Source organism: Phoenix dactylifera, chromosome 17, assembly GCF_051530095.1.
Source record: "Phoenix dactylifera cultivar Ajwa chromosome 17, Ajwa_hap1_PhDact_Kaust_v1.1, whole genome shotgun sequence".
Classification (NCBI taxonomy): Eukaryota; Viridiplantae; Streptophyta; class Magnoliopsida; order Arecales; family Arecaceae; genus Phoenix; species Phoenix dactylifera.
Genome location: NC_143206.1, coordinates 12,640,959 through 12,664,624, shown reverse-complemented (window position 1 = coordinate 12,664,624; position 23,666 = coordinate 12,640,959). Strand labels below are relative to the sequence as shown.

Genomic DNA, 23,666 nt, shown 5'->3' with positions numbered 1-23,666 from the left:
AACATCGAATCCCACCAAAATAGGTAGTCAAAAAATATTATTTAAATTTTTTGATTCTATATAAATATCCAAAATTTCTTCGACAAATAATTAATATAGGACTAAACAAATGCTTGCATAAGTCGTCATATACTCTTCCGTTTAAGTTTTGACATTCTCGTCAGGCTAAAAGTCTAAATCAATTCAAATCTAATCACAAATATTACGATTAACCCATGGAGCCTCCATTAGTCCCACGTCGATTATTCATTAAGTAGATTTTGGGTACTTATACATGATCAAGAAATCTAAATAATACCTTCTAGCTAATATTTTTGGGTGAGATCCTGAGTTGTTACAGTAAATATACTTGACTAATATTTAATATATATTTAATTATATATATATATATATAAAGTGAGACCCATAAAAAATAAGATAAAAAATGGTGGGTTACACATAGTAAATAATAAAACATTTATATAAGTTTTTAAAATTAAACAGCATATGAATATAAACCATTACAAAATTATTTATTTGTTCATAAAATTTTTGGTTTATCAAATGATTTGAAGATCTTTTATTTGTGAGTCAGAACCCTAAGATTAATATGCGGCATCATGCTATTAAAGCTCTATATTGAATGTTTTGATTCATAAATAAAAGGGCTCCAAAGCACGTAAATTTGTATATATAAATATTCCAACATTGTGAAATATATTCAATGATTTAGAGCCGCATTTTTCAACTCTCAACACTGAAATTTATTAATAGCAAGTACAAAGTCCATTCTTTATATTGTTCAAGCAAGCCAAATTCAAGCCATACGAGCTGCTCTCTCTCTCTCTCTCTCTCCATCTTCAGATGTATCATCCATACAATATGTTGTCACCACCACTAACAAAAATTTGCATCAAGCGTACGTCCATTCATGATGAATCAAATTCCTTCAGGAACACTTCGCTCCATAAAGCTTTGTTTGTTATTTCGCACAACAAAACTAGATGATGTAGTTAGCTGCACGGAGTGACTGCCAAGAATCTTATTGCTGACCGGGAAGTAGGAACAGCATGGGGACAGCATAAAAGTGGCTCCCATGTTGGAAATTGGAATGTGTTAGTGATCATCCCTCCTGATATACACAAATGCATATATGTATTCATGCATATTGCTGGATTCGTGTCCAATGCTATTGTTTTGAGAAAGCCACACAATTTAAGATCGAGACTCATTGACTTGAGGTACATTTGGCACCTTGCCACTCACCAACAGACCACATCTCATCCGTTAAGCAAGTCAAAAGGATGGGAGTCCAATAGAGAGCACCCAAGTGCCTGATGGGTTGCAGTCCTGAGGTCCAAGTAGGTCATGGCATGTATCACCTAAAAAAACAAGAGATACATACTTGAACTCCTTAGGGCTCGTTTGGTTCGCAGGAAAACGAGGGGAGAAAGTGTGGTCAACGGGAAAGTAATGAAATGCCTCTTGTTTGGTTGGAGTTTTCAAAGGAGAGAGATGGAAAAGTTGTATTCCCATGGGAATATGATTCCCACATTTCATGGGAAAGTCTTTCCCATGAGAAACATGGAAAAGTTACTTTCCGGAATCACTCCTTTTTTATTTTTTCCCAAAAAGACCCTTCAGCATTAAAGAAGCATTAAAGAGGCATTAAAGACCTAATTTTTATTAAGGGCATAATAGGAATTATACATAACTTTCCTAGGAAAGTGGATGGTCAACCAAACATAAGCACTTTGGAAATTAGTCACTTTCCCATGGTTAACCAAATATGTCAAAAGTACTTTCCTAGGTATCCTCTTCCTAGGAATCTGATTCCCAGGAATCATATTCCTAGGAGGGAAAATACTTCCCGCGAACCAAACGAGCCCTTAAGTGTTTATCGTTTGACTTGGCAAGATTATCTACATATAATCCAGAGTCTTGGTACCTAAAAATCGATTTAAACATAACTAGTTAATTTAGGTAGATGATATACATGTACGAGGCAAGAGCTCAAGAAACTTGCACCAGGAATGAAATGACATCATAACAAACTATAATAAATGACAATGTTTGTCACCTGAAATGTTGTAACATGCAATATAATCAAAGAAGAAGCTATCGCTGTTTACCAACATACAGACAGCGATTTTTATGAATAGTGGAGGGAAAAATGGAAGAGTGAAGTATCGAATTCAGTTTGTCTTTCGGATTGATATTGTCCATAGGAGATCTGAATCAGACTGAACTGTAACCTTGGCCCCACGCACAATGTTTGAAGTGCTTATTAAACCACCAAAACTCATTCCCATGTCAGCTGAAAATAAAATAGAAAAAAACTTTCTTAGCTATTAAGACCTATTACTATGATTGATTAAAAGAATACAGAATGTCAAACAGATGGTGAAGCAAACTACTCACTTAGATCCCACTGCAGACCAGTGGTGGTGGTACTAGTGGAAGGTGCACCAGCCGGGATCAGACCACAGTGTGGCCCTTCAACAGATGATTGGATGTGGATTTCATGGCGATGTGTCTTTGGGAGAAGATAAATCAAGCAATCATCTGATAGAAGAATAATCCGGATGTTTGAAAACCGATATAGAACATTGATGTTTCCAACTTCATGATCAAACCTTCCTCCAAGTGCTCCCAGAATGAGGATGCATAGCTGCATTTTTAGCATGTGACAGTCAATATTACAAAAAGGAGACCACAAAATGAAGAAGAAACATATGCAGATATAATGATTTAAATATTGCATGTCAGCCTGGCAGTGGTGCAACACCCACTGGACAGATCCGTGCCGATGCATAGCATGCTTGGCATGCATCGGAACAGGTGCATGCCAAGTACTGGCGTGCAGTCAATACTGTGTCAGTGCCACGTACTATTGAGTTTCTGGCATGGCATGGCATGCATGACATCTCATGCCAGCCAGCACTTCATCCACGCATGGAGACATTTTCACATTCAAAACCTTTTATTTAAGCAAACCACTAGTTTTCTACTTCGAACTTCTAAAGCCATATGCTTAACTAGCATTCCCCTCCTCCTATATATTAGACCCTCCCACGTCATCATTCTGCACTTCATCCATTAATACAAGAGCAGACATGTTCCATCCAAAATGTTTTACCCTTCCTTTCCACATGAGAAACCTTAACTTCATCTTATGGTAGGTTAGAAAGACAACTTAAACTAATATCACTTTTGGTAATCTTTAGCAACCAAGGTTATGCATAAAAGAACTAAATTTATGGTGTGTCCATGTGCGGAGACATACTTGAGGCCAGTTGCATACCTAGTATCCCCCATCCTCATACATCTTAAACCCTGTTATGAGCATCATTATAGACTATCATTAGGTTACTTGTGTATTTTTCCTTTTGAAATGATTTGCCCTTCTTTTTTGCATGGACAACCATATTTAGTTTACCTTTCTTATTATGGTCAGTTACAAAGCTCATTTGAACTAGTATTAGTTTTGGTAATTTTTAGCAACCAAGGTTATGCATAAAAGGATTAAATTTGGGTGTGAGGACCTGATATTTCTAGATTAGATTTTTAATCAGGAAAGCTTCTCAAGTACATATTCTAGAGAAATTTGTATCCTTATTAGAGATGTTGGCTGTTTAAAGTTTCTTTATTTATGCTGCCAGATAGCAGCTTGACTATAATTGGTATGATTGTATATACCCTCCTATTACTTGGGGATTTCAGCATAATCAGAATATAATATATAAAGGAGCGGTGGTGAGAAGAGATTTGGACTAATCTCATTCTTTCTCTCACACCATTTTCCTCTTACTTCTTTTTCTTCTTCTCATCCTTAGTCTCATATTTTCTTCTCTCTTCCTTCTCTTTTCTTATTCTACATATAATTGTACATCTGATTTAGTTTATCATCAGATCTGAGAACAAATACACATATAATAAACTGAGGTGTTTCGGTCAAGCTTGCTAGATTAGTTGTTCATGTCAAATATTTGTGTGTGTGTGTGGGGGGGGGGGGGGGGGGGGGAGGAATATAACTAGTGGTTCTGACCCTGTTTCCCACCAGCTGATGATACTTGATCCTTGACTTTCCTAGCTCTGTGGTTGTGTCAAATATAAAGAACTTCTCAAATATATTTTAGACTGAAGAACATTTAGAAAGAAAATTTTCCACCAAGGAACAGCATATGCTGATTTCATATATTTAAAGGACATGGTTGTATGTCATATATGGCCTGTTGAAAGCACCTTATCATGAGATAACTGAAATGGAAGCATATATTATAAACAAGAGCTTACAACAAGCGAACTCTTGGGTTTGAGGAGCACCCCAACAACCTACAATATTAAGTATTACACGTATAATAGAAGGTTTGCAACTTTATCGTAAAGAATGATCATATTCTAAAGGCATCATTTGACCATACCATGGACAGATTGCAGACTAAAGAAATCTATAACCTTGAGCTTCAGTAAGATAAGCAATTGATACAACAAATCCATGCGGCACATCCTACCATGGAGGTCACATGGGAAGCTGGTAGGCCCCATCAAGATAAGGGTCCATTAGAATTTTTTTCAAGGTCTGAAGTATTGGTCCCGGTAACTTACCCATACAGTATAGTATCACATCAATCAATATGGTGCAGTATCTTATCATGTGTCAATAAAGAACTGGTGGGGTGCGGACCAGTATTGGTACCTTGCTGATAAGATAGAATATGGTTGGTCCAAACCGACTGTGCCTCTTTGCTTTTTTTGTTATTTGCCATGTGCTTCATTATACAATTTTTAGCGGAATTTGAGGAACTAGTAATAGAGTTCCAAAAGATTCATGGTCGTGTCTTAAAAAAAATCCTTGAAAAACGAATGAGGATATTTAGGTACAAGTAATTTCATCTCTTTTTGGATCAAAGTATGTCAAACAACAGTTGACTCAAATTTAGTGAGAGGGTACTCAATTAGGAATATTGAACATTGTCTTAGGCTTGGTTTGATGCCTCCATATGTGGGTCCATGCTGGAGCAATATTAACAATATTTTTGAATAATTTATACCAAATTTAGCACTTTAAAAATGATTCTCCTGTTTTTTGCATGAGACATAGGGTGTCAAACTATAAGGTTTGTCACCTCTATCAACCTCTACTGAGATTTGATTTTGATAAGACAACCACCTCTAAGTCAGAAACATAGCAGCTAATCTTAGCCAACAACGTTTTGAGCTTAATAAATCCATAACATCAAATATTTGAGCATTAGTGAAGATTGTCGGGTTTTCGAAAAAGTGTCAGAGTGACCATAGTTAATATGATGAGCAGAATGTCATTGGACTGTCAGCACACGTTAAAACCAAAGAGGCTAATACATTCCACCACAGGTATATGGGGAAATAGATCTCCTTCCATTTTCTACACTCAAAGAAACAAATGAAGGATAATTTTGAAGCAAATATGAACATTCTGCTGTGTCATAAATTAATAAAATCCTAATACTTTGTTTTGATTGCATCTCTCTTCTTAAAAGATATTTCAAATTAAGCAACGTAGATGCTAGATGCCACATATATGATTGCACAACTCCAAAGTTATCGCAGATAACAATTTCTAATTTGTTCTCCAAAACAATAATGTGAATGTGTTAAGTCTACATGCTAATGGCACGAACCATCTCTCCCAAATCCACCATAAGGCATACAGGCCCATCAATTTAGTTCCTCCACTATTATACCTTAAATCTTCCAAATTCCTATAACATGTGGCCCTTCTTCATATATATGCATGTCTTTCATTCACATGCACAGTTCCAGTAAAGGCAGTCAGATCATTAGATTTTATTTTTTCCAGTTTGGACTGATGTTAGCATGCCCTATAAACTGTCCTCATCACTGCATTTGACAACATAAATTAATCTTTCTTATCCACCTTTTGTTTCCCCCATATAACAAGCACCATACTCAAGTTTCATAGCAACACAGCAGTACCAGAATCACCATCTTTTCACAAAGGAGACTACCAAGCCACCGTCAATTCCCAGTAATATAGGTCAAACTTCTGATGCTCTTCAGTAATGCCTTCCAACGAGCATAAACTGACAATTTATTCGTTCCACAAAATTCATGCAACTAGAACCAGCTGGACACATGAGATATACCTCCATTTATCTAGGCATTTTATTAGCATTGTGAGAATTTTAGATGGATTTACTTCCAAGATTAATCAAAAAGGTATATTGATTGATTAATAAGACTTTAAAACTTTATTTCAGATGCAAATCTCCAGCATTTGTTTAAAGATATTTGCTTGGGTCCATTGAAGCCAGGCATTCATATGGTCGCACAAATATTTAGAGGATAACCATGTATACCATTTAGACCAAGGCTCAACTACACTTATCACAACATTAACAGGGAATATGTGATAAGAATAGAGCACAGCTTGGACTATAATAAAGCATGGCTGACAGTTATAATATGATGGGTAAATTACAAAACCCCCTCTGAGATTAGGGGTAAATTATACTTAAACCCAATAGTTTGAAAAATCTATGCTTACCTCCTTGAGATTTATTTGTATCCAACACTTTGACCCATAAGTTAACAGAACATTAGTGAAACCGTTAACCTTACATATCACAAAAAATTTTAAAAATAACCAAAGTGACATAACAACCACCCAAGGACATAAGAAAACATGTGGCATCCTCCTCCCCACACAAGGGCAATATCGACTTTTCACATGAGGTAAACGGTTTCACTAACACCATTATTTTAACTGGGTGTAAGTGGAGGTTTTACAAACTAGGGTGTAAGCATGATAATGTAAACCTTGGGGGGGGGGGGGGGGGGGGGGGGTGGGGGGGGTTGTAATTTACTCCAATATGATAAGACATTCATTACAAAAGGATACCATAATAAAAAAAAATAGCATGTGAGCTCAAAATAATGTTCATGTGGCTTGGCTTACATTAGATTTCTCTGGGTCAGGTGTGCTGCTGCAGATAAAAGCTATACACTTGTGCAGATCCGTAGTGTCTTGATCATAGGACTCATCAACTATTTTGACCTCCTGACATCCACAAGCAAATCGATGTTTATAATCTGTGCGGATAAGTCATATATTTTGATAGAGAAAGTCATGAAAAATAATGCACTTAGAACTTGTTGCCCTTTTAGACAAATAACTAGGAGTCAGTGGCAACAAAACCTCTCATTATAATCACATCATATGCATTGCACGCATAACTCTTTAGAAAAGAATGCAATGAAGCATAACAATAAGAAAATGTACGAGTTCTGGTTCAACCCAGCAAAGCATGAAGATCAGACTAAGAATACTGACCAAAACAAAAATAATTTTTCCATGAATGCATAATGGTATAATTTGAGATTAATCTTAAGACAGATTGTCAACTTAGGAACTGACATAAGTTGAAATATCCAATGAAACAGCAACCTTCACTCCCAACATAAATCTATCGCATAATTTTAATATTTACACAAAAAAGTGTGTTAAACAAATTCAATCTGGATGAAAGAATTTACCAAATTGGAATAAAACTCTTTCACATCAGCTCTTATAGAATCCATGTCGCCTTTAATTACATCAGGTTTGTACCTGTTATAATTGAAAAGGAGGAGTAGAGATATAAGTAAGATTCCAGTAATTTGTTATCCACATAATCAGCACCAGATATCGGTTTAACTGAGATGACAAAATCAAATGAAGTGGAAAGAAACAAATTTTGCCAATAATCTCATGTAATGGGTGCAATTTATCACAAACTCATGATCACAACAAGTATGCACAATTTGGCACATGCATTAAACTATATACTAGAATGTTAAATGCCCAAAACTCTGATATATAACAGAAATATTAGTTGTCAAGCGCTGAAATTTTAAGAAGACAAGTAGGAGGTGTTCCCCTTTGACATACTTGTCACTTCCATTTTCTCCTCGTTTTTTAATAGCCTCTCCTTTCTGCTTATCCTCTTTCTTCTATCATAAAAAGTAACAGCATGATTTTGGAAAGCAAAACATGCACAGTCTTCCCTCCCTCATATTTATTCAAATGAATAGCAATTTCTAGCCCTCTTTTACCATTTAATTCTGCTATACTTTGGGATCTCTTACAGATACATAATGATGGCACTAAACTATCACTTCTTTCTCTCTTTTATACACTCACAACTCAAGATCTAACATCCCACATATTAGGGTTCGCATCAAATCCCCTTATGTCATGTCATGCCCCATCATCTAACTACATTCCTATGATGCTCTACTCTTTCAAGTGTCCGTATGCATCCTGTTACGTCACAAAATATGGAACCATATGCTAAGATTTTCAGCATAGCTACCAATATCAGTATGCATTTGATCTTTCGGAAGCATATATTGGAGATACACAAAAACCCATGCCAATATGAGTCAGCAATTGGTCAGGCCATAGTCAAACCTACCCAAGGCGGGTTACTTCAATTGAAAAAGGTTTTATCGACATCCATACAAATCCAAGCTCTTCTGAAACTTTACGCCTCTACCATTTTATTTTGTTTGTAACCTTGTATAGTGCTAATTCACATTACTTTGGGTTATACTAGTTATGAAAAGTACAGTCCATAAGTGCATGACATACTTGTCATTCACAATATTGAACCCCTACTTAAGATGCTAGATTTGTCCAGAAGCGTCAAATCCTTAAACAAAAGCGCCTTAACCAAAAAGTTTTCTAGCATGCCTTCGCATGTGTTGACCTATCTTTAAACAACTTTGCATTTGTACCAAAAAAAAAAAACAACTTTGCATATTTTCCTTCATTGATGTGCACCAATACTTGGGAAACTATATGCACTATACATTATATTATGTTACTCCCTCACAGGTACAAGAGCAATTCATCATGCTTAATCCTTTCTGCAATCATTCTGTGCCATGCTCCTCTTTCTGTAACCTTTTCTTTATATCACTTAACTACTGTGTCCTCTTCCACACTATGTATAGGCATTCACCTTTTCGGTCTGTATGCAGAGTATATGTGAAAGTTATCTATTGACCAACAGTTCATAGTTCATACTCTCTCCTCCATTATTAGGAATAAAAAATGAAACAAATTCAGATGCCGTGTAGAGCTGGGATTTAAAGATTATAATCGGAGTAACACTCCTCGAAAAATGTTTTTCGCTGCCAGACATTCTGCCACAAAATCCAAGCAACCCCAGCAGACATAATTTTCCTCAATTTGACAAAAAAATCCCAATCTCTGTACTTTATAAAAGAAAAGGAACATTCTTCACCGTGACCCTCTTCTCGCAACCAATAAAACAGAGCAATCTAATCAGAACTATTCCAAATCCCAATCCACCAATATTCTTTGATCTTGTCGACAATAAAGACTTCCAAAATCAACCATACCAACACCACAGCAAAGCAACGCTCACATACTCCTCAAACAGGAACATCTCGGAAAATCAAACAAATAGTAGCACATATCTTGACGTCATTTCAAGATTCGGTGAAATTCTTGTAATAAGATCTTAAGGAATTGAGAAAAAACAAAAGCGGGGAGAGAGAGAGAGAGAGAGAGAGAGCAAGAAAGAGAACCTGAGTCGAACGTCCAATGGATCTTGATCGGGAAAGAGCTCCGGCATCCCGTCGAAGATCCGATTCGCCCCTCCGTCCGCACAAACCCGCAGCTGTGCTGCTCTACACCACGGAGAACCCCCACATTTGAGCTAAGAGAACTCCGATACAAAACCCTAGAAAAACCCTAGAGAGAGAAAGAGGGTGAGAGAGAGGGGGAAGGGATACCGCGACTCCAGAGGAGAGGGGCGAAGCGGGGGAGGCGCTGGTTGAGGACCACCAAGGCGTAAGTTATCGCGGGGCCGTCGCCCGTAGGTGGAGACGAAGGAGGGAGAAGGAAAGTAGAGGCATGCCTCATCACCTCCATCCTTTCGCTAACTTGCGCGCGGGCGCGACGCAGAACGCGGGAGAGCGACGGCGAAGCGGCACAAACGCATACGGCTTCCAATTGCCCACTCCCCTTCTCTTGGGGAATACTAGAAGAGAGACGATGGTGATGAAGAGGAGTATATTAACTGAACATAGAATGTCTACGTGGCATCATGAGACTGGCTGCCTGTTTGTCATTTTGCCAATTAGAAGTGTCCAGGTCACCGATATGATGTTAGGTTTTTTCCTCCTGCGGGGGAGATTATTCATTATCGTGAGGTTGGAGAGAGGCGGGCTCGTTCCAACTTTGACTCTGGGAGCCGATTCGATAAGGGCGGAGGAGGTTGGGGCTCTGTAATGATAATTAAATATACTATGTTTTTCACGCAGAAGCTCACCCATTTAATGACAATCACCGAGGTCCTGCTCGTGTGGTCCCCACTAGGTCTTGCTTAGAGAGCTCGAATCTGGGTGTTTTGGGCTCCTGACCAATGAGCAGCACCGACTTTTGACAATCAAAGAAAATAATCATAAATAAAGAAAAAAATATTGCGCTTAATTATCATTGGGAAAAAGAGAGCGATGTTGTCCGGCGGGACGCGGGGGCAGAGTTGCGACGCAAAGCATACTCCTCGGACGGCGGTTGATGATGAAATATTTTTATTTTTTAATACTAAGATTGGGATAAGAAGTACTTTTAAAAAAAAAACAAAAGCCTCCACTACTCAGATTGGCTCTCTAACATCTTGTGTGTGGGCGAGAGAGACCAAAGAACTTATCTTTAAAATATTTTATCTATATAAAGTGCGAGCATGATCTGCTCCCATACTAGCCGATACAGGATATACCATATCGTATTAGAAGAAAATCACTACAAAACTTAACTTCGAGTTGACACAAGATCTAGACCACCTCATACCGAAGTGTACCTGTATGGAAGCATACCAATCTATACCAAAATGTACCTATCGGCTCATACATAAACATACCAACATGTATCGAGACGTATTGAAATAAAAATTAAGAAAAATTATTAGAAAACTATTTCAGTACGAGGAACATACCGTATCATACGTATCATACTGTATCTAACCGATAAGGTATCGATACGGTACCTAATATCGAGATTACGAGCTTTGAGGGCAAAAAAATTGAATTTTAATATTTTAACATAGTTTAACATGAACCTTATGCATAATAGATAATTGCAATAATAAAGTCCTATGTTTGGTATATATAAAAAGGTCGACAAAGTTCTTTGTATTAGCAAGAAAACCTATAGAGGATGAAAAATTTTCAGCTGGCTTCACCTTTTCTAATAAATGAAAAAGAGGCAGTGCATCAACTACCATCAAATGACTCTAGATTTGGGTCATATGCCCAACCGAGTCCTTCGTCTTGATTTTGATCAAATTGATTGTGATCGATATTTTGCCTATCAACTAGGAAAGAAGTTCTTTGAGTTAGCACTAGTAACCAAGCACGTGCAATTCATATTTAAGAGAAAAGAAAAAGAGAATGAGCGACCAAGTCGAATCTATTAAGAAGTTAAATTAAAAAGTCCAATCTATTTAGAAGTCGAGTTAGATAAATAGATAGAATCGAATTTATTAAGAAGTTTATGAAAAGGATCCAATTTGTTTAGACAAGGAGAAAGAACACATACGATAGTTAATACAAGTGAGAGGGCAATTAATATATTTTTAAGATAATTACAAAGAGCATTCTCAATATAAAAGTTGATAAATTAAATCAAGGGGGGATATTCCTGATTCTGAAACTGTTATTTCATATATCATATGGATAATTGGAAAATGGTAGTGAAAAAAATGAAAAGAAAAAGAAATTGTAAGAATATGAATGTGGCTAAGGTACAATAATTAAAGCAATATTTTAAGGTAGTGTTTTTTCCATCATCAATAGAGATACATTCGTGGTGATTCTATTTGTAGGATAAAATGTGCAACGCTTTTAAAATCTAAGAACTGCATTCAAGTGTGTCAACAGATTAAATTTGAGTCCATACCTAAATCCAAAAAATATTTGTTAAATCCAAAAACAAATCTGAACCAAATTAAAATTGTATCCCTATATCCAATATGGAACCCAACAAAGATCATGTATCGAGTAGATATTTGATATTTAATAAATTATTTTGCCATACTTTTAGACTTTTTAAATTACTGAATACATCTAAAATACTATGTCGGGAATTGCAAACATGAAAAAAAAAAAAATAATGATATAAAAATATAAGAGATTGTATCTAAAAAAGACGCCTATTCAATTATTACTTTTACTACCTAAACATTCATATAGTCAAACTATATAAAAAAATAAAAAAGATTCTACGACAATCAAGCATGGCACGTAAAAGTTTCCAATCATATCACACCAGCAAGCACTTGTTTGCCTGAACAAGTGGTTATAGCCCTCATTTTGACCTCCAATTGGTCACATCCCGATCATGCAAGCTTTGACTTGGTCCATCCCAGAGCGCGGGCTCTAGCCTAGATGAGGTGGGTGGGTATAGGTTAGTGGATATGGATGAACCCCTCCGAGTCTCCAATAAATATATATTAAATCATGATAAATATGTTGTAACAAAAATGTCATAAATAACATGGATATAAATTTTATGGAACAAGATGAGTTATGGTTCCACCATCCTATATTTGGTATATATATATATATATGTATGTATGTATGTATGTATGTATGTATGTATGTATGTATGTGTGTGTGTATGTGTATATGTGTATGTATATGTATGTATGTAGAGTGTATGCGCGTGCGCGTGCGCGTGCTCATACCCTTACTTTTTATAACTTTTAAGGGTACTTTATGTCTTTTTACAATCTAACATTTACTCACCCTCTTAACCCCTCCAATTAATGCTCTCTCCCTCTCTCTTTCTCATACATACATACATATACATATACATATACATGTACATACATACATACACACACACACATACATACATACATACATACATACATACACATACATACATACATATACATACATACATAGACATACATACATATGTATGTATGTACATACATGCATACACACACACATATATATACACACACACCGAAGAGAGAGAGAGAGAGAGGGAGAGAGCATTAATTAGGAGTTGAGAGGGTGAGTTAATGTGAGATTGTAAAAAGACATAAAACACCCTTAAAAGTTACAAAAAATAAGAGTATTTTTTGTCCAATAAAAAATGGGTAGATTGATAACCTACCATAACAGAGAGTAGGTTATCAATCCCCATATATATATATATATATATATATATGTGTGTGTGTGTGTGTGTGTGTGGTCACATCTCTTATATCCTCATCAGTTCGTTTGTCAATTTGGACTTGTATGTATCCCGTGTCAGTTTTGAATCAGGTTAATGCGTTATTAGCTTCCACCGAAACGCCAACCCTAGAAGTCCTGGAAACGAGAACATTCATACTCATAATTATTAGTAAATAGTCAATAGACACATTAAACATTCATACTTAGGCATATATACATAATACATTAGAAAATAGTCAATAGGCACACTAAAGGCAGGATCGATGCATGAGGATTTTTGTTATCGAGCTCTATCAGTAAATTAACATCTAGAGTTTGAAGACAAGCAACTCTTTAATGACCTACGATTAACATTACCATGATCACTGAAACTTGTCATGATCATCCATGACAATGCAAGTTTCTTTTAAGGCAATCCAGGACCCGGGTGGTAACTTCCTTATTGTATTTCTAGGGAGAAAAAAATAGGGTGGTTGCTCTGCCACATTTTTTTAAATATGTAAATCGTAATTGAGAAAGGGATCAAGCATATATAGTACGATCTCAACCCAATACAAAAACTCTTATTTTAATAAATAGTTTTTTCCAATAATAATCAAAAAGAGAAACAAAAGTAACATTATGTCAAAACTTTAGCGTATCAATTGGGATAACTCATCTCAATCCCAAAATATATATGGCAAATGATACAACCAAGATAGCATGGCCCTCCTAAGTCATCAATAGAAAAATTGAAACATGCTTTATGTTTGATTGAAGTTTTCAAAGCAGAAGAATCCATATAAAATAAAAAAAATTAACAATTTACACGTCAGAAATTGAGATTTTTTTAAAAAAATATATTTAACTTTTCGGATAAAATGGAACAAGATCTTTATTTTTATTAAGAATATAATGAATATTTTATATAATTTTTATATGCTCAATCAATCATAAATCAATGTATCACTTTTTTTTATCATCGAGCAAACATATAAAATTATTTTTTAAAGTATTATATATCCTGATATCAATTCATTAAAAAAAACTTTAGTGAGAAAAAATTTGTCTGACTAAACAAGTCCTGAACCTCCAAAAATTTAAGTCCTGAATCTCCAAAAATTCTGGTGGCAGCAAAGAATTGAACAAGCCGGTGAAGATGAGCAAACTTGACCAACAGAGAATGCGTACCGTGGCATCATTTGACTTGGCTCTCTCTTTTTTCCATTCAACCACTCAAAATATGCCACGTGTTTGATCCGTGGCAGAGTGTTCTTCCCCTAAGGAAGACGTCATCGTTCGGACGGGGAGATGAGCCTTCGGCTCTCCTTGAGCAGTAAAGGGCAGTCTGGATGGTGAAATATAATTAACCACACCAACCTTCTCACTCACCCATACCCCATTGAGGTGGTCCCCACAGTTCAGCGAGAGACATTGTTTGCGTTGGGGTGCTCGAAGCCTAGGTGCTTTTAGTACGGCTATTTTGGGCGGCAGCAAATGGAGATACGTGCAGCGTTGGAACTGGACCCAGTTTGATACTGGACGGTGGAGACCAGAGGGGTCCACTGACCGAATCGGTCGTAAGAAACGCGGGAAATCAGATGATTGGCTGCTGGAGTTGGCGGTTGATTGCCCTCCCCGTGAATGCAATAAAAGTAGTCGGGTGACTTTGTCTTGGATCCAAGAGAAGGTACACTAGGCCAAACGTGGTGTGTAGGGGTGGCGATCGGCTCACATCGGATCATAAACGGATCGGATCACATGCAGGTCGGATCAGAAAATCATAAATCTGAACCCGACCTGTTTATTAAACAGATCAGAAATTACAACCTGAACCTGACCTGTTTATTAAAGAAGTAATCCGACCCGACCCGACCCGTTTAACCTGTTTAATAAACAGGTAACCTGTTTATCCAACTTGACCCGACCTATTTAACCAACCTGACCCGTTTAACCTGTTTAGACCTGTTTAACCTGCCCAACCCAACCTATTTAACCTGCCCAACCCGACCTGCTTAGACCTGTTTAGACCCGTTTAACCTGTTTAGACCTGTTTAACCTGTTTAGACCTGTTTAACCTGCCAACAGTTAAACGGGTTAAATGGTTTAAACGGGTCAGACATTTAAAACCCGTATCCGACCCAATTAATAAACAGGTTAAACGGGTCGACCTGTTTACGATCCGAACCTGTTTAGGCCAAACCCAAATCTGTTTATAGCGGGTCGAACACAGATCGGGTTGGCGGGTCGGGTCATATTTTGCCACCCATAGTGGTGTGCCTGTTAATTCATTATTCCACTATTTTTTTAGACATTGCTTCGTAGGAATCTAAGGTTGGCGCCAACGCGGTGCTTTTTTTACTTTTCTGTAAAAAGGAAGGAGTTAAACTCCACCCCTAACTGGTGCAAGTTACTTGTTGGAACCCTAGAATCCTACATTTGGTACTTATAGATTTTAACCTAGGGCAATTATATTGACTTTAATGACTAAATCCATAGATTTTTTATGCATAAGCAAACAAAAATATCCATCAAATAAGAGTTGCAATGATAAAGAAGCTCGTACTTACATAGATGGTGTCTGGTTACTAATAATAGTGGTGGAAGAGTCGATGGAGCCTATGGTGGTGGTAGTGGTGGCAATAATAATTACAGGTGAGAGATGGCAATGACAATGGTAGAGATGACAATGACGATGATCACGACTGTAATAATGATAGCAATAGAGGTGACAACAATAGTGGTAATAATGGATATAGTATTGGTGGTGGTGTCAAAAGAGATGGATTTTTATCTTTGAATTTGTTGTTTTTTTGTCATGGTTTTTGTAGTTTTATTTTTAAAATAAAAAATAAAAGCGATAACAAACAACACATCTTTCTACTTATTAACCAGATGTTTTGGATTCAACTTATAGATGGTTCCTTCCAAGTATTTGGACCTAGGTAATTATGTATAGATGAGACTCACTTTCTCTTTCTAAAAAAGATGCTAATAGAAAATTTATGTACAAGCTCTGTTCCTATTATTTAACATAGGCTAAATACGGTTATATATAAGAAACCACCACAATGCTTTATAATCGAACATTCATTTGCCATCAAGTATCTGGGGCATCCTAAAGATCATGTTGACAATGCCATCATTCGTAAATATCAAAAATAACACATTATTTTTATGTTTGCTAATTGGAGTATTATCCATGCAATCCTACTATTCCATCATTATTTATTTGGGACATCTTTGGTTGAGGAAAGTTTGATTTTGGAATGAGAACAAGAAAGAGTGACTCTCATTCCCATTTTAATTCCCGACAAGAATACGAATGTTCCAATCCTCCAAAATTCAATCCTGCCTCTTTCTTGGTATTCAAATCTAATTCCGATTCTCATTTCAATCCTAAACCAAACGCATCGAAAATGACAGCAAACTTGATTCATAGCAGCTATAATCGCAAGATATGCCAATATAATTATTATTTCTGGAAAATTCTGCTATCAGAAAAACATGATCATTTCGATTTTTATTCTAATTCATTTTGATTCCGAATCTAATTGCAAACCAAATTCTATCCAACCTACCTGTATCTCTAAGTCATATTTTTGTTTATTATTTTTTAAAAGGTGTATGTTGGGGGAAATACAATTAAAGGACGAAACCAATTAGATTAAGGCACGAAAATCTCGCTCTCTTTAAGAAGATTTAAGCCCCCTGTAGTTGGCAAAGCCTAGAACCCGGTGCAGCAGAAAATATTATAACTTGTCTCCTTTAGAATACTGATGGTGTGCGTGCAGAGGGCTAAGCATGAATTTCAGAAAATTTTATGCGGAAAGAATGGGTTAAACATTTTAACCCAAAACATGCATGATATTTTAGATATTTTGACTCTGGTACCAGTCGAAAACAGTCTTCAACTGCACATCACATGTGGCGCGGGTTCAGTCCCAATGGATAGGGTGACACCCGCGCGTACCTATCAAAGCAGTCATCATATGAGCCCCCGAGTGGAGAGCCACGCTTCATCACACGATCACACGTGAGAGTTTCCGGCAATCGGATAGTCTCCACTAATCCTTTGCTTTGACACCAAATATCACAAAGCCCTTAGATCCCGAGGATTGTGTGATTTAAATAAATATGCATAAATCACAACTTCTTGTGATTTGAAGATTGAGATCATATTTCAACCGTAAAAGAGATCATATCTCTTACCTTTAGAAGGAGGTTCCTTCAAATACAATAGCCCGACAATCGTCATACTGCAAGGACCAATTTTGCATAAGTAGTCAAGCCCAAAATGCCACCAAAGAAAGACCCTTCTTTGCAAAGAACTCCTTCAAAGTATTTTTTGTGAGTAAAATGAAGTGATATTGTATATATTTAGAATGAAGGGGGAGAAGAGTTTATATAGACAGTTTGAAACTAATACAAACATATATGCACTTAGAAATCCTAAAGATAACTCCCCCACCTAATACATTTTTCAAAGCGGTTCATGAATCATTCTTATTCATCTCCCCAAATACATGAATCCTTCATCTCTCCAAATACATGAATCCTTCATCTCTCTAGATACATGAACCATTAAATACACAAGCCTCATAAATAATATAAATATTAAACTTTAATATTAAAATGCACCAACAATGTATTGTATAAAGACAGTTTGCCAGCATCCATAAAACAAAAGAAAGGCAAGTCCCCGGACCACAATATTTATTAAGGTCTCTCTCAGCCGCCTTCATGGATGGTATTATACGGTGGTAATAGCCTCTTTTTTTTTAACAAATAAATCAGGGAAAGGGATAATAACATGTTGACTTTATCTTTAAGTACTTGTTTGGAAGTTTGTTATGTTAACGTTAGGGAGTGGTTGGCAGTTTTAACTTTTAACTAGCCAACGAAAGCCGACATTATTCAGTCAATACCTGGGAAACAGGCTACCCTAGATAACTTTATTTTGTCTTTTTGGATGAAATAAATTTAAAAATTTTTTTTGCATGAATATGCTTCTAAATATCGAATTTTGTATGAATACCCTTACAAAATTGATATTTGTATGTATACCCTTGTAAACCTTTGTTATTGTACAAATGCTCGTAATATAACGGTTATTCTAACGATGTTAAGAAAAATCATATTTATATTAATTAAAAATAAAATAAAATTTTAAAATTATGCTATTGTCTTTGTCTTCTTCTTCTGCTACCGGGATCGCGATCTATTTGCATGTCTACCTATTAAGGGTATTTTAGTTATTTTAATTTGACACCGTTAATTTTTTAACATCGTTAGATAGCATGGGTATATATGCAAAAACAAAAATAAAAAAGAGTAGAATGACAAACAAGTGTTTTACGAGGGTACACATGCAAATATCAATTTTGGAAGGGTATTCATGCAAAATCCGATATTTAGGAGGGTATTCATATAAAAAATCCTAAATTTAACTACCAGAACTCTCTTCTATCTTTTTATTTTTCCTACGTTTTTTTGATATAATTTATCCCAATAGCTCTTGAAGTCTCAATCAAATATAAAGGGAAGTCCTAGTGTAATGGTCCTCAACCACCCACCCATGGCGACAATGAGCAATTCTAACCCATGGAAGGGATGGTTATCTTAGAGGTGATGTCTCTAATTTTTATCATGCATCTAGCTATTGCATTTAAAGTATAGGCTCCCTGAGATAGGCCACATCACAGAGTACCCTCTTGGACAAACTAAATCAACACACTGTTTCAAGCTTCAGAGGCTGCTTCTGAAGGGAATCCAATAGGGTTGGCCCTGATGATCACCCAAAATTAGTCTTGTTCAACATGAAATATCCTGTCATCAAGGGACCACCTGAGGGGCCATTAAAAATCCAAATGGGACGTAACTTTTTACTAAATCTTTCCCTGCATGATTGGATTGATGCTTTAAGCCACCAACTCTGGTGAATTGTATCAGCTCCCTGATGCAATGTCCATGCCAACAGTGCAGGAAAAGTTTTGATATTAGGGTTGGCATTGTAGGAGCTACAGTTCCATGATGCCTTGTCATCCAATGAGCATCATTGACAAGATGCAATCCCACAATTTAATTTTATTTGCTAACTTGTGTTCCATGTGTTCCACAGGTATCACTGTATCAGTGACATCATGAGCTTACCTCTATCTCCTTATCAAGTCGCATACCAACAATATTTTCCCTTGTTTGAGCCATCATCTTGGAATCCTTCACTCAATCTTAACTATCAAATAGAATTCTATTCTGCTGCTCCCATCAACTTCCATAATTAACTGATTCCTTCAAATATTTTGTTACAATTGATAAAAATCTTCCATTAGGTTCATCCAAGAAGAAGAATCTAATGCGTCGATCCCTTCTCATGATCCACGTGTGCCGGCGTAATTAAATTACTTCATCAGAGTAAGTAGCCAACTCGAGGGAGCCTTGACTTGAACAAATTTTAAGCAGCCATAGAGGAATATTAATTTATGATAGATAAACTTGAGAACACAAGCATATAATTATAAGACTATAAATTTATATAGGTGGTGTGGTCTGAAGAACCTTGCTTTGGACCAACATGCATCGAGTTCGATGAGAAAATGCCATTATTTTCACATGTAAGCCATGAACCAAAGTGCTATCAACAATATTGTTTTTATCCACAATAATTGCTAATAACAGCACATTCAATGATATTGCAGATATGTTAGATCAGTATTGAAGCTACATTTTCTCGTTCTACATATTAATATATTTTAAGAGTGATATTACAATAAAAAAGGCATAATGAGTGTGTTTTCTCTCTCGCATTATGACTGTTATATTGTGTCCTTATATATTTTTTTTAATTATTATATATACTAAAGTCAATTAAGAGATGGGCTTAAATTGCTACAATGGCATTAAAACCTTTATAAGATTATTACTTAAGATAAGGGATTAAGATAATCCCCAATGGATGCTTATAGCCATGGACAAATAGTTTTCCATTTTCTTCTTTATATTTTAAAGTTCCATGTGATGATCTCTAAAAATAAATTAAGACACTCATTTTTTCAACTCCATGCCTTAAACGTGAGCACCGAGCCTGAGCCACAAAAGGAATCAAGTATTATAAAACTCATAATAATTCATGTAATTTTTTAGGAAGAATTCAATAATTTATATTGAGGAAATATAACACTGACACGTTTAAGTGGGGCTCCCTTGCGACCAAGAAGCATACAAAAGGCTAAGAAGGGGTAGCTTATGAGGCAGACTTGGTCTTCTTCGTTCCAATTGTCTCAAATGGCCAAGGTTCATCCTCAAACCTTCCCCTGTTCTTCTTCTTCTTGCTCTTCTCCTTCGATGGAGATAACATCAAGGAGAGAGGTTTATACTCTATGGATGAGATCACTGGTGTTCCATGGGAACGGTTGCACCGTATATGATTCCAATGGTAGGATTGCTTACCGGGTCGATAATTATGCTTGCAAGTGCAGCGACGAAGTGTTCTTCATGGATCACAGTGGCAAAGTACTGTTTAAGATACTTAGAAAGGTGAGGATAAGCATGCATATGTTTGTGAACTCATTACATGGAGCAAATCGCAATGAGCTAAGTAATTTAACTTCTTTGCCAAACTTGCAGAGATTTAGAGTGTTCGGGGTATGGGAAGGCTATAGATGCACAGACTCGGGGCTGGAAGAGAAGAAACCCTGGTTTAGAGTCCGGAAGGCTCGCCGGTTTCTGTGGAGAGACCGTTCCGGCGAAACCACTGCATGGGTTGGCCGCGGGAAGGAGTATCAAATAGGAGGGCGGGCACGCAAGTCGGAATGCAGGATTATGGACATGGCCGGAGAGCTGGTAGCTGAGGTAAAACTTGCCAACTTTTTTTCTACATAGCATGTCTTCCAAGCCATCAGAATATAAAGTAGAACACAACCAATTAAGAGGCATGCTTGCTAAAATTCTGCCAGTAGATTAGCTATAGTTTGTATGCATGGGCATAGTTACAGTAGTTGATGGTCCAAACTGACATGGAGTGTGATCTTTTTGGGCAGGTAAAGAGGAAGCAAACAGCCTCTGGGGTGGTTCTGGGAGAGGATGTTTTGAGTCTGGTGGTGGAGCCCAGTGTAAATCATTTGCTCGTTATGGGACTTGTGGTAGTTTGTGGTCTGATCAACCACAGCTTGTGAGAAGGACTTTTTTTTTTGTTGCTTGAGCGAATTGGAGTTCTTTGCATGCTGAATAATATGGTGCTGCATTTGCTGACATGGATAAAAAGGTTGAGGTAAAGGAAAAGGATTAGGAAGCAGGTGTAGCAGGGCAGTTTTATTAATACATACATTCATTTGTTCAACCATTGTGACATTTATTTGGTCCATAAGAATTGATATCTTACTAGATATGGACATGTGTGATGTACATGTTGCCAAAATTCCATTATTAAGATCGTTTGGATGCATGCAATAGGTGTACTCTCATTTAGCTTATGTTACTCTCTCTCTTTTTGTAGCAAGGACAGGGCATGAACTTATCCTTTATGGAATTGCCCATCATATTTCTAGCTATTTGTCATACAAAGACTTGCAGAGAAAAGTGTCATACTAAGACATCTTCTGACTTAAGCTTAGTTAGGAATCACTTCAAAGCTGAAGTTATAAGTTATATTTATTAAAAAAACTACACCAAAATAATGAAGATCGATGATGAAATTAGACAATTATATACTAAGAAACCAGAGATCGAGTTGAGGACCATTCACCATTAGAGCATCTTTTCCAATCCCATCAACTCAGTTGTGGCATGCTAAACAAATTAGACGGTCTCTAAGCAGTCTTTAGACACGACATAATTTCTTGCTAAGAGTATATTTGCCTCATGTTATGACAATCTAGGACTTCACCCAAAATAGCTAGCCATAAGGTATTATTTGGGTTCGTTGATACTATATAAGTATTCAAGACCTACCTAATGAATAAACATATGTCCGCATAGATCCTCACACATGTCATCGTAGATCGCTCATCAAAACTTTGCATGTATGACAACCTAAGGTGCCACACCAGCAAGTCATATACCTCATTCATGGATCACCTTCAAAGATTTAGGAATTGAATCTCAAATTCAAGAAGATGCAACCTCTGGCAAAAAAAACAGCCTAAGCTTTTTTGTGAGATATCAAAAAAGAGAAGACAAGAGACCAGTTTCATAAATAGAAGTGAGCTCATTCCTCACCCTCCCCAACTTAATGTTTATTCACCAGATTGTGTAGCATATACATGCACATAGGACTTCAACATGAGTGCGATATTGAATCCAAAAGAGAAATAAAAAAAATAAATGAAAAAAAAATAGAGCAGCTCGGAGAAAGTAACAAACACAAGTTAATTTTGATATAAATAAAGATTGATAAACGAGTTGACATGGGACATTTGAGACCACTATTGTTGTTGTTAGAAACCATGGGTTGGTTCCAATTACTATTATCGAAAGTTACAGTACTTCCCAATGAATTTTGTCACTGTATAGATCGCTGTTACGTGGCATTTTATTGGATTAAGTTCTGATAGAATTCATAGCCAGGATCTGAATAGAACGGATGTAAAAGTTCGATAATTTGATCGGACTAAATTAAAATTCAGAATACAAATTAAAATCTCTAATAGTTTAGAATTTTTTACGTAGTTATTTCTTAAAAAATTAAATAATTTGAAAAGATATATGAATATATTACTCTCGCTTCCAACGCCATTTTTAGTAAGGTTGCAAATAGGGCGGGGTTGCCCGTAACCTGACCCGCTTGGACCCGATCCAACCCATGTTAAAGGATCCGTAGGGCCGGGTTGGGCTCTGTAATTGGATCCGTTCTATTTTCGGTGCTGGATTTTTTGAATTTCGATCCGACCCGATCAAACAAGATCTGTTTGAAATTTGGGCAATTTTTGATTTCCAACCTTATGATCTGATCCAATCCGACTCGAATCCAGTAAATTATTTGAGCCCGTGGGCCATAGGGTGCAGGCCTGGCCACCCAGCTTGGTGCTTAAGGCTCGGCCGAGAGTGCTTAAGAAGTTAAGGGTCTCTCATCTCTATTACTCTTTAACTCTCTACTATTCTCTCGATTCATCTCAAAAAACTGCACCCTGCATTTGCTGACAAGATGATGAGCAAACAGCAAGACTTGTCTACCTTCCCTCCTAACTAGTATGTAGACAGTCCAACATTGATTGCCCAAGTTTTCAGCAGCATTGGAAAATTCAATTTTAAATCAGCCACTGTATGCTTTGTTTCATTATGTTCTTCATCCATCGCATTAAAAGATGCTCATGGTTTTGGCATGGTTGGTGCAGCTTGCAGACACAGAAATCAGAACGAAAAGATAAGAAAAGTGAGGCTTCAGGCCGAGAAGGTGAGCGAATGCTAAAAACAGTTAATTTTTATAACCATCCTTAAATATACGACAC

The 23,666-nt window shown here is 36.7% G+C and overlaps 2 protein-coding genes across 2 annotated transcripts; one reads left to right on the top strand and one right to left on the bottom strand.

The window, feature by feature from the left end:
• Positions 1-2,013: 2,013 nt before the first annotated feature.
• Positions 2,014-10,016, bottom strand: LOC148699643 (thiamine pyrophosphokinase 1-like). Its single transcript, XM_008791687.5, has 6 exons — positions 9,787-10,016; positions 9,580-9,676; positions 7,519-7,591; positions 6,941-7,042; positions 2,401-2,650; positions 2,014-2,296 (listed from the first exon to the last, which is right to left on the bottom strand). The coding sequence occupies exons 1-6, from the start codon at positions 9,923-9,925 to the stop codon at positions 2,175-2,177; spliced, it is 783 nt and encodes a 260-aa protein (XP_008789909.1). The 5' UTR covers positions 9,926-10,016; the 3' UTR covers positions 2,014-2,174.
• Positions 10,017-20,459: 10,443 nt separating this feature from the next.
• Positions 20,460-21,935, top strand: LOC103707313 (protein LURP-one-related 11-like). Its single transcript, XM_017842842.4, has 3 exons — positions 20,460-20,757; positions 20,848-21,072; positions 21,261-21,935. Exons 1-3 carry the CDS (start codon positions 20,467-20,469, stop codon positions 21,393-21,395), a joined length of 651 nt encoding a protein of 216 aa, XP_017698331.2. The 5' UTR covers positions 20,460-20,466; the 3' UTR covers positions 21,396-21,935.
• The last annotated feature ends 1,731 nt before the right edge of the window (positions 21,936-23,666 follow it).

Excerpts from the sequence above, each read along its gene's own strand:
- LOC148699643 (XM_008791687.5), bottom strand. The coding sequence starts at position 9,925 with ATGGAGGTGATGAGGCATGCCTCTACTTTCCTTCTCCCTCCTTCGTCT. Across the intron at positions 9,677-9,786 it reads CCCTCTCCTCTGGAGTCGCG|CACAGCTGCGGGTTTGTGCG; the intron begins GTATCCCTTCCC and ends GGTGTAGAGCAG. Across the intron at positions 7,043-7,518 it reads AAGAGTTTTATTCCAATTTG|GAGGTCAAAATAGTTGATGA; the intron begins GTAAATTCTTTC and ends TGTGGATGTCAG.
- LOC103707313 (XM_017842842.4), top strand. The coding sequence starts at position 20,467 with ATGAGGCAGACTTGGTCTTCTTCGTTCCAATTGTCTCAAATGGCCAAG. Across the intron at positions 20,758-20,847 it reads TGTTTAAGATACTTAGAAAG|AGATTTAGAGTGTTCGGGGT; the intron begins GTGAGGATAAGC and ends CCAAACTTGCAG. Across the intron at positions 21,073-21,260 it reads CCGGAGAGCTGGTAGCTGAG|GTAAAGAGGAAGCAAACAGC; the intron begins GTAAAACTTGCC and ends CTTTTTGGGCAG.